The sequence below is a fragment of the Somniosus microcephalus genome, chromosome 18 (genome assembly GCF_052327205.1).
Source record: "Somniosus microcephalus isolate GS21.2 chromosome 18, FLI_Smic_1.0, whole genome shotgun sequence".
In the NCBI taxonomy this organism is placed as follows: Eukaryota; Metazoa; Chordata; class Chondrichthyes; order Squaliformes; family Somniosidae; genus Somniosus; species Somniosus microcephalus.
The window spans coordinates 18,323,674-18,335,710 of NC_141004.1; the positions used below are offsets into that span (position 1 = coordinate 18,323,674).

The 12,037-nt window shown below is 41.1% G+C and overlaps 1 protein-coding gene across 1 annotated transcript in view; it reads right to left on the reverse strand.

Moving 5' to 3' along the window:
• The window catches only part of LOC147105066 (guanine nucleotide-binding protein G(i) subunit alpha-3-like), a 46,269-nt gene that overhangs the window by 20,235 nt on the left and 13,997 nt on the right, over positions 1–12,037 (reverse strand). The window contains exons 2-3 of the mRNA XM_086011129.1: positions 2,993–3,035; positions 956–1,097 (exon numbers count right to left, since the gene is read on the reverse strand). Coding sequence (XP_085867255.1) covers positions 956–1,097; positions 2,993–3,035 — 185 coding nt within the window. The remainder of the gene's footprint in view (positions 1–955; positions 1,098–2,992; positions 3,036–12,037) is intronic.

A 12,037-nucleotide genomic window follows, 5' to 3' on the forward strand; every position in this document is an offset into this window, starting at 1 on the left:
TGGTGGAAACAGGAAGCAGAATTAAGTGGCTCACTTAATTCCAGCAAAGCAAAATTGTGGTTATATGGGTCAAACTGTCAATTCAGTATGCAATGCTGAATACTGGGTCATAAGTTATGAAAAATTGACTAAATTAAAATTGCTTTTTATACAGAACCTCTTGTATGGTTTCTTTTTAATTCACTGACTTTTGTTGCAACTTTATATCTTATGGTAACCATTCATGGGACTAGACACTAGTTAACCACTACAGTTGTCCATACTGAATATGCAGAACCATAATTTCCCTTTGTTGAATTTAGGGGCTTGGACAGTTGTCATGCTTTATTCTGCTCTCTGCTTCTACTCAATCTTTCTCATTTGTACTCTTACACCCAGAACTGTTGCAACAGATCTAAACTCAGAGCCTTTAGATTAGACAAAGAGCCTTTCGTATAGACAAAGGAGGTAGATAATTAGATACACCTTGATACTACAAGGGTATGAAAGTATAACAAATAATATCATTACAGGCTCTGGCCATTGTGTTACACCCCTCCCAATAGATTTCTAAAAGATTAAGCCATTTCTCTAAATGTACATTAATATTTATTTGGGACAGACTCAAATCACTAAATGCAGGTTCAAATGTGAATCAATAATATTAGATTATAAACTAGCAGTCTCTAAAATGATGGTCAATCATAAAATAGATTTTCCAACACTGCTCATAATGGCTTCTGTTTCCATTCATTAATAGAAGTACCAGTTCTCTTTTAATTGTTGTTCTGTAAAGTCTTGAATATTCTCCATTTTCCCACATCTTTAAAAGCAGAAAATTATCGACTGGATGACTTAAATATCAACCAATGTCACTGAAAAAAATTCCAAGTCTTTATTCTACTTTCTTCTATAATACTTCAGCTCGTCAGTACCCGAATGTAGTTAGATTCAAATATCATCTATATGTACTCACTGCTCTTGTTGGGTCTCCAAAATCAACCTTCAACCGCCCCATGGCCCTGATTATAGCAATGATGGACTGAATTGTATTGCTATAAACCACTGCTTTATACTGTTTGCACTCCTCCTCAGAGTACCCATCCTCATGAATGATTCTGCAAGGGAAAAGGAGAAACAATTAGTTAAAATAGCACTAGAAAGTCATGTCAAGAATGCAATACAGAACTAAACTCAAGTTTAGGACTAAAGACAAACTGAAACCATACCACCATATAAAATTATTCTCAAATCAGTGAATTGTTCAACCATAAAGTTCTCTCTCTGAATTAACTAGCCATAGATGGAAGGCTAAATTAAGGCCAAATATGGGGAGAGAAAAGAGTGCTTTCAACAGTAAGAACTGCTTCCAGTTAGATAACGTGAAAACATGGTTATAAAAAATATTTGCAGATGCAATCTTTTTCTTCCCCACAGTGACTCACTGTCTTGGATCTCCCCACTCAACACGTCAGCTCCAGCAACATCAGCAAGCAGTTCCACTGGACGTGGCATAGATTTGACTTCCTACAGTCTGATCTTGGAAAATAACAGTGCCTTGCCAGCACTGGCATGTATAAACTTGTTTTAACTTGTATTCTACTGGTGAGAGTTTACTGAAATTCTATTGGTGCTATTTTCCTACCATGCAAAAACAATAACCATGTATGCACCTTGCAGAGGATTTCAATTGGAGCTGGCACTGACTATGAGGTAGTAAGTCCAAATCCAGACCATCTCTCAAAGAGCAGCTTCGTAATCAAAACCAGAGAGCCTGAAACTGTTGCCCAGTAGTAAAGCCAGAGGTTCCTCTCAACTACCAAACTAGTTTTCATATTGTTTGCTGCAAATTGCATCATAAAGATGCATCCTGTTCAGTCAAACCTAGTTGCACTCTAAGCCCAAAGGAAAATGCCCCAAGTATCTTGCCCAGGCATCTAGCTACATACACAAAAGCAGGAACAACTGAGGTTTTATGGACCTTCATCAGTAGTAACTAAGATGGCATCAAATCTAAAAATATTAATCTGGAGGCATAGCAAGGCAACTCCTTTCCCAGTTTATCAGCAGCCATAAGTAAAATGCTACTTAAATTAATCTGTAAATTTTGGCAAGGGTCACCTTGGACTGAATCCAAACAGGTCTGAGGCCAAAGGGCAGTGCACGAACATATTGCACCAACCAGTATCCCTTACCCTTTATATACACACAATAGGCAACTTACAATACCAATTTCTATCAAAGATGGTAGTATGAAAATAAGTTAGAAATAATATTTTAATTTTACTTTATAGCTTTACTGCTAGCTTTATGCAGGAGGAGAATAATGCAGCTACACATTGTGTAACTATAATCAATATTACCCTCAACCAAATTGAAGGAAGAAAAAAATGCAATGAGAGACTACAGAGCATCTCAATATAGCATGGAGATGGGCTGAAGGGAGAACATAAGAAATAAGAGCAGGAGTAGGCCATGCGGCCCCTCGAGCCTGCTCCGCCATTCAATAAGATCATGGCTGATCATCGACCTCAACTCCACTTTCCCGCCCGATCTCCGTATCCTTTGATTCCCCAGGAGTCCAAAAATCTATCGATCTCAGCCTTGAATATACTCAAAGACTCAGCATCCACAGCCCTCTGGGACAGAGACTTCCAAAGATTCACAACCCTCTGAATGAAGAAATTCCTCCTCATCTCGGTCTTAAATAGCCGACCCCTTATCCTGAGACTATGCCCCCTAGTTCTAGACACTCCAGCCAGGGAACCTCTCAGCATCTACCCTGTCAATCCCCTTCAGAATCTCCATCTACACTGTCCCATCAAACACTCCCAGGGCAGAAGTGGTGATGCGGCCACAGTTCCACATTTAACCTAAAGCTATGTTAAAATACCAACGTGAACAGTACAAAGAAGGCCTACATTTAAGTGTGCACTTGATTTTTAAATTCTGAAGTATCAACACAAGAAACCAAGACCAAAAACTATCAGTACTGATGATGTATCAGACTCACTTCATTTGTTTTACAATGGTACTTTTTCCAGATTCTCCAGCACCTGCAAAGAAAAAGAAAATGAAAATTGTTACGGTCACATCTCAGTATCTTCACACAACTCTGAATTGCAAGAAGCATACTTTGTAAAATTGGCTACAACGAAGCACGACACTCCACAAAATCTTCAATGTTGTCAGGAGGTATATGTAAAGGATAATGGTGCATACCTGTTCTCAGAATAAATCCATCTGAACTATGAAAATGCTGGCGATTTGGCAAAGGTAGCAGCAATTTGAGTTAAAGAATACCAAGTATCATACAAAACAGCAGTGGCACGCCTAATTTTATTGAAAAATCCTAAAGCTCAGGAAACAAAATTATATTTTGCAATGTGTGGTTAGCATGTACAGTATTTGGAATAGTGTTTGCATTTGGGTAAATTGTAAAGTTGTTTTTAAACCCTGTGATTGTCACCGTTCGAAAAGTTATACCTTCCCCCACAGCCCTAGATACAGTGTTCTCTCCTGACTTGAGATGTACACAAGGCACTATAATGTTGTTAATATAAGGGGCTGGATTTTGCAGTCGGTGGCGAACTGTTACACTTGCACATAGACTTCCTTATGGGTTTACACATTGAAGTTCCTCTCAACCAACTATTGAAAAAGCGCAGTGCGCTCTGCAGGGCATGTGAACAGAGCAAGCAACGGTGTATCTCCTTAACCAGAGTGATGAATCGTTAATGAGCAACACAGAGTCTGAACCAGGAAGGGTTAGAGTATTTAATTCAATGTCAAATCAGGTACAGAAAGCTAGAGAAAGAAAGAAATATTGGATTAAGAGTGATAGTTAAAAAAAAATCTCCAACATTAAAATCTGAAGGAATGAGACTCCACACTGGTTAGTTAATTTTCAGTGTTAGTTACTTTTCAGTGCCAGAGAGGTTGTTTGACAGTAATTAAGACTTATCGTCATGCCATTAAAAATATATTTAAACTGGAATGTACAAGCCCCAATTTTTTCTGGCAAAATCTGGCCCAAGCAATCTTTACAGAAGCATTCAAACATTTGGAAACACTATAGATTATTCAAAGACAAACTTTACTGTCAATTCTAACTGAAAACACATTTTTAATTACACTTTTATCAAGCTGCATGGATCCTGACCAAGTAATGCAACCAATGGAATTAACTGAATTACCATTTGCAAGTGACTTGCCACTTTCAAATTATCTCACCTATTCTGCCAGCTTTCACAAGTATGATGTGGAAAAATACGTTAATTAATGCAATTGTCATAAGAAATACTATAAACCACACAGCTGGGGATAGCAGTGTTATGACTAAATAGGCATCCAGTTGTTAAATTTGTTCTTTTTACTAAATGGAGATGGTAATTGTCAAGTTAGAACTCCTGCTTAGATATTGGAGATAACCAAATCATACTTCAATATTTTTAAACCAGACATGAGAGTATATACTTCTGCCTCAGCCCCAAGCCCAAGAATTCCCTCCCCATACCTCTCCACCTTGCTCTTCCCCTTTAAGATACTCCTTAAAACCTACCTCTTTACCTGTCCCAATATCTCGTGTAGCTTGGTGTCAAATTTTGTTTGATAACGCTCCAGTGAAGCACCTTGGGACATTTTACTACTATTTTAAAAAGGTGCTATATAAATGCAATGGCCAGAACCAACTGTTAGTAGTGAATACTTGCTGCTTATTTCAGTTACTGCTGACCGCAAAATGGCAACGTAAATACACTAGAACAGAAAATTTATGCTGAACAGTAGAGCAGAGCCCCAACGTACCAGGCAAAATTTTAGGATGATCTCAGCCACACTGCAATCCTATGGAGTCTGACACCTTCTCTATGACTAGATGTTAACCCCAAGACCTTAATGTGGCCCAATGGCAGCAGGTCCACTATAACTGTCCACACCTTCCTCAAAGATTGCGGGAGGTACAGAGATTAGAGAACAAGCTGGCTTTCCACTTTATATCACAGGAAATGCAGCCTACATGAAACCCACTGCTCCTCTATTAGTTGTACTCTGTGGTAAAAATGCCTAAGTGTTTGGGGAACCAATGTCAGCATAGAACCACATGGGCCCATGAATGTGCCATCAGGTTAAGAATGCTGATTATAGTAAACATAGCAAGCCAATCCCTGTGTTTATTGACAAACTAATCTCTACAGCGCAACCAGCAACCGTCTAAAAATTAAACAGTGCAGAAGTCAAAAGACTTAAGAACATAAGAAATAGGAGCTGGAGTAGACCATTTGGCCCTTTGAGTCTGCTCCGCCATTCAATAAGATCGTGGCTGATCTTCTACTTCATCTCCATTTTCCTGCACTATCCCCATATCCCTCGATTCCCTTAAATATTCAAAAATCTATCGATCTCTATCTTGAATATATTCAACCACTGAGCCTTCGCTGGCCTCTGGGGTGGAGAATTCCAAAGATTCACCATCCTCTGAGTGAAGAATTTTCTCCTCATCTCAGTCCTAAATGGCCGACCCCTTATTCTGAGATTGTGACCCCCTGTTTCTAGACTCCCCAGCCAGGGGAAACATCCTCCCTGCATCTACCCTGTCAAGTCCTGTAAGAATTCTGTATGTTTCAATGATATCACCTCATTCTTCTAAACGCTAGAGAATATAGGCCTAGTCTACTCAATCTCTCCTCATAGGACAAACCCCCACCCCCCTCACATCCCAGGAACCAGTCTGGTGAACCTTCGTTGCACTCCCTCTATGGCAAGTATATCCTTCCTTAGGTAAGGAGACCAAAACTGTACACAATACTCCAGGTGTGGTCTCACCAGGGCCCTATATAATTGCAGTAAGACATCTTTATTACAAGAGGATTTGAGTATAAGAGTAAAGGCCAACATACTATTTGCTTTCCTAATTGCTTGCTGTATCTGCATGTTAACTTAGTGATTTGTGTACAAGGACACCCAGGTCCCTCTGAACACCCAACATTTCCCAATCTCTCACCATTTAAAAAATACTCTGCTTTTCTATTTTTCCTACCAAAGTGGGTAAGTTCACATTTCTCCACATTATATTCCATTTGCCATGTTCTTGCCCACTCACAGTCTGTCTGTATCCCCTTGAAGCCTCCTTGCATCCTCCTCACAACTTACATTCCCACCCAGTATCACCAGCAAACTTGGATATATTACATTTGGTCCCCTCATCCAGATCATTGATGTAGATTGTGAATAGCTGAGGCCCAAGCACTGATCCTTGCAGTACCCCACAGCCTGCCAACCTGAAAGTAACCCGTTTATTCCAATCCGTTTTTCTGTCCGTTAACCAATCCTCAATCCATGCTAGTATATTACCCCCAATCCCATGAGCCCTAATTTTGTTTAATAACCTTATCGAATGCCTTCTGAAAATCCAAATACTGTACACCATATCCGCTGGTTCCCCCTTATATATTCTGCTAGTTACAATCTCAAAAAATTCTAACAGATTTGTCAAACACGATTTCCCTTTCATAAATCCGTGTTTACTCTGCCCAATCCTATTATTATTTTCCAAGTGCCCTGTTACCATGTTCTTAATACTGTAATGGATTCTAGCATTTTCCCTACTACTGATGTCCGGCTAACTGGTCTGTAGTTCGTCGTTTTCTCTCTCCCTCCTTTCTTAAATAGTGGGGTTACATTCGCTACCTTCCAATCCACGGGAACCGTTCTAGAATCTATGGAATTTTGGAAAATGACAACCAATGCATCCATCATCTCTATAGCCAACTCTTTCAAAACCCTAGGATGTAGGCCATCAAGTCCAGGGGATTTATCGGCTTTCAGTCCCATTAATTTCACTAATACTAATTTCTTTCAGTTCCTCATTCTCGTTAGACCCTTGGTTCTCCACTATTTTCGGGAGGTTGTTTTGCATCTTCTTCCGTGAAGACAGACAAAATATTTGTTTAATTTCTCTGCCATTTCCTTATTCCCCATTATAATTTCTCCTGTCTCAGCCTGTAAGGGACCCACATTTACTTTTGCTAACCTTTTCCTTTTTACATACCTATAGAAGCTTTTACAGTTCGTTTTTATATCTCTCGCTAGTCTACTCTCATATTCTATGTTACCTTTCTTTTTGGCAGCATTATAAGCCTCTTCCCGTGATCTAATATTATCTTTAACTTCTCGTTAGCCACGGTCGGACCATTTTTCCTGTGGGGTTTTCATGCCTTAAAAGGAATGTATATTTGTTGTAAATTATGTATAAATTCTTTAAATGCTAGCCATTGCTTATCCACTGTCATACCTTTTAATGTAGTTTCCCATTTCTATAGCGCCTTTCACAACCTCAGGACATTCCGAAGCATTTTACAGCAATGAAATACTTTGAAGTGTAGTCACTGTAGTAATGTAGGAAACGCAGCAGCCAATTTGCACATAGCAAGGTCCCATAAACAGCAATGAGATAAATGACCACAATCTGGATTAGTGATAAATGTTGGCCTGGACACAGGGAAGAACTCCCCTGCTCTTCTTTGAATAGTGCCATTGGATCTTTGACATCCACCGGAGAGGGCCTCCGTTTAACGTCTCATCCGAAAGACAGCACATCCCGACAGTGCTGTACTCCCTCAGTACTGTCAGCCTAGATTATGGGCTCGTCTCTGGAGTGGGACATGAACCCATGACCTTCTGACTCAGAGACAAGAGTGCTACCACCAAGCTACAGCTAAGCAGAGGGGATACGGACTAGTTTAACCCTCCCTTGCCTGGGGGTAGAGGCCAATTATAGTGCCCCCATCTGAGTGGCTGCTTTTCTAAAGTGTTGTGCCCCAAGTTTCTTCTCTATCCGTGCTGCCCCTTCAGTGGAGGGGGTGTAGGGGTGGATGGGAAAGAAGGGCAATGTAGCTGTGTATCCAACTGGGAGAGCTGTCAGGGTGGGATCGACTCTCTCTTTCCCCCCCCCCCCCCTCCTCCTGCATGGCCTTCAGTCAGCCCGTGGCTCAACTTCATGCCAGGGCAAAGATTTGGAATTGGGAAACTCCAATGTACCATCACTTGTACGGACTATGGTGACGGAGCTTGGAGCCGGTCTACTTAGGTCACTGCCTACTTCGATGACAGCAGGCTATCAGCAATTTAAAGAATGACTTGAACTTTTATAGTGCCTCAGGATATTTCTAAGTACTTTACAAGAAATGGGTCACTTCCAAAGCACAGTCACGTGTTATTAATGCAAACGGGGCAACCAATATGCACATTAGGCACAAATGAATGAATGGTGCTGGTTGAGGGAGGAATGTTTCCTGCTCTTCAAATATTGCCATGAGATCTTTAACATCCACCCAAGTAGGCAGATGGAGGCCTTGGTTTAATGTCTCATTGGAAAGTCAGCACCTCCAACAATGTAGCATCCCCGTAGTATTGTACTGAAGTGTCACCTTAGACTATATGTTCAAATCTGTAGTGGGACTAGAACCTATGATCTTCTGACTCAGAGGAAAGAGTGCTACCAACTGAGCCTAGCTGACAAAGTGCCTTCAGGTGATCCAATTAATGTAACCATCAGAGCAATAAATGTGCAGCTATCACCAAGTGTTACTTTATGCAGATGGAATGCTGACATAAGATCAAAGGACTACACATTGCATTGTTAGCATATTGTTCTGGAAAAGGTACCTTCTATATGACACCCTCAACAGTTTTATGGGAAAACAGGATTTTCACCAATATTCTTGTATTACAAAAATAGTTTTACTTGAAAGACCTCTGGGTGTTCTGGAGTCCACTCAGTTTCCACTTTAGGATACATTTCTCAGCACTGGCAGAAAAATAACCAAGCTCCTTATGCTTTGCAAAAACCACATTGCTGGTCTGTAAGCATGGGGTCTCCCCAGCCAGAGAAAATTGCTGCACATCACACAATTGTCCCTCCAATTTCATGTGGAAACACTTTCTAAAAACTGATTCTCTAACATTTTACAGTTATGCTGTAACTTATTTCAACACTATATAATAGCTGAATGTGGTAAATACTTTGCGTAGAAAGTTGGACACTTCCTGTTTACATATACAGGTACACTATCCCTTATCCGAAAGCCTTGGGACCAGCTGAGTTTCGGTTTTCAAAAGGTATTATTATAAGACTGGGAATTTTGTATTTAATATAAATTGTAAAATTTCAGGCTACCTCTTGCGATTGTTCCGGAGGGGGGGGGGTGGGGGAAGAATATTGGACGGGCCGCGGTTCGGGTCAGGAGAAAAGAATATGGGTCGGGTCGGGGGGGGGGGGGGGGGGGGGGAAAAAGAGAAAAGAATATCGGACAGGCCGCTGCAGCTATCGACGGGCCGCTGTATTGTTGGGTTCACTCTCCCGGTACCTCCTTCACACTGCCCGGCTCGGCCTGCAATCTCCTACCCAGGAGGGAACTCCGTGACCCTCTGCCCTGCTCAGCGTAAGTCGTGCGCCACTCTGGTCATGTCGTGCGCACGACTTACGCTGAACAAAAAAACTTTCAGTTTTTAGAGGTTTTCGGAAGTTCGGATAAAGGATAGTCTACCTGTACTGTACATATATTTAACACCTTACAATGACTTAAACAACTGACTTCTAATCAAAAGTTCCTTCTGCTATATTTAAATCTGAATCCAGTAATGCTAAATAGATACTTCTGTAGATGAAAACACAAACGAGTCCTCATCAATTACAGAAGGAAACCAACTGTGTCTCATTAGAACATACCAAGAGTTCTGGAGTATACATAAATCACACTCAATGATAGTTGTCGTTTTTGGTAGGAGTGCATACAATGAGATCTGTGCACATATTCGGTAGATTGCCACTGAACTGTGTCTAAATGGTCAGGATCCCATGTTTAAAATCACTAAAAAATCCACAATTTAATATATCTTTAAAGAATTGCTTAGGCAGTACTTTAAAACTATTATTATCAACCCTATTGTTCAATAATATTGGTAGGTCCACCCTTTTCAAATCAGAGTTCCAAACAATCCTATCAAGCATTTATTTGCATTAGCATCTATGCTTTTATCTAAATCCCACAAATCATGATTTCTGTTGCCAAAAATAGATCTTGTTACTGGAAAATATTCTGCCTAAGCATTTCACTGAATCCTTCTGCTGAAGTTTTGAGGTCATAACAGTTACTAAAATCATATTATAAATGTAAAAAATGATTAACATTTGTTGGCTGACCTTTTATAGAACTGCCATCTTAATGTTCAGAAAGACAATCCATTTTGTGAAAACATCTACATAATGTGATGACTATTAGATTGAATTTGGAGGAACTCAGATTTTGAGTTAAACCAAATTGACACTGAAAACCAAAGTAACAGGTGCCTTCAGATCTTTTTCTTTTGTTAAAATCACACATACCAAGATATATATGGCAAAAGCTTAAGTTCCATCAAGATATGAACAAGAACAGAACAGATCACAATACTTTCAGACCATTTTGCAGCAGGCAACAAATGTTAATGAAAACCAGTCCTTCAATTGTGTCCTTTACAAAAACCAGAATGGCGAGGTTATACTGCTCAGGAAAGGATGAACAGGCTGGGTCTCTTCTCTCTTGAAAAAAGACCGAGGGGTGACCTAATAGGGGTCTTTAAAATTATGAAAGGTTTTGATGGAGTAGACACAGTGTTTCCACGTGGGGAAGAGCAAAACTAGAGGCCATCAATATAAGATAGTCACTAAGAAATCAAATAGGGAATTCAGAAGAAAATTCTTTACCCAGAGAGTGGCGAGAATGTGGAATACGCTACCACAGGGAGTAGCGGAGGTGAATCGCAAGATGCATTTTTAAGGGGAATCTAGATAAGCATACAAGGGAGAAGGGAATAGAGGGTTATGCTGATAGTTAGATGAGCAAGGATGGGAGAAGGCTCAAGTGGAGCATAAAAGCTGCATGGACTGGTTGGGCTGAATGGCCTGTTTCTGTGCTGTATATTCTATGTAAAAATCCTCCATTTTAGTGTTGAAAATCAAGGACCTGGACATTATTCCAGTTTTTCCAATACCATTTAAAAAAAAAGGTACAGATATACAAAACACCATTGCATCTAAAACATAATATTTACATCCCAATTGTGTAAAGCATAAAATAATTTATTTTAGTTGCATTCAGCACTAAGTGTTTGGGCATCTTTTACTATGGAGCAGATTTAGATGAGATTTAAAATTACAGAAGTTTACAGCATTGGAGGCCAGGATACAGTAATGTACTGGTTATGTTACTAGACTAGTAACCCAGAGAACGAGAGTTCAAATCCAAAAATGGCAGGATGAGAATTTGAATTCAATTTAAACAAAACAGTAACAATCTGGTATCAGTAAAAGTGACCATGAACTGTGGCTGAAGATAGGAAGAGGAGTATGGTACAGTACAGTACATTCCACCTGCTGTGGGATGGCACCATATAGTCCAGAAAGGAGATTTACCTCTATGGGTGTTCGGAGATTGTGAAGGGGCAATCAGCAGAAGCAGTCTTTCTCTGTTCCCCATCCAAATCATTCATAATTTTAAAAACCTCTTAAATTTCCTCTTTGGCTTCTCTGCTCAAGTGAAAAAAGTCTATGGGGCCAAATTCGGTTGATTTGCGCCTCCCGTTTGGCGCAAATCAACCAGCACCTGGGCGTGGCACCGCTAACGCCTCCCGTGAAATTCAGCAGGAGGTTAGCGACCGTTAGCGCCGTGCGCAGCGCCCCGGCTGTAATATTGGGTGGCACCCCCCAACTTACCGCCGGACGCTATGTCCGATGGGGTCAGGGGAGACTACCTGCAGCCGGAGCGGCGCTGGTTAAAGGGGAGGTGGCAGGCGGCCATTTTTGTTGCTGGCTGCCTGCCAGCACCTGTCCCCGTTGCTGTCCCCGGCCCCCGTGAAGCCCTCTTCCTGCCCCCTCCCCCGCGGGGTGCCGGCTGCTCTCCGTGTGCCGGGCTCGTTTGCCGGCACTCCCGATCCCTGGTGGCCCAGCTGGGTGGCGGGGCGCGCTGTGCCAGGCCCCTCCCCTTTAATAAGGGGAGGAAGGCTTGTAGTACCGTGGCGC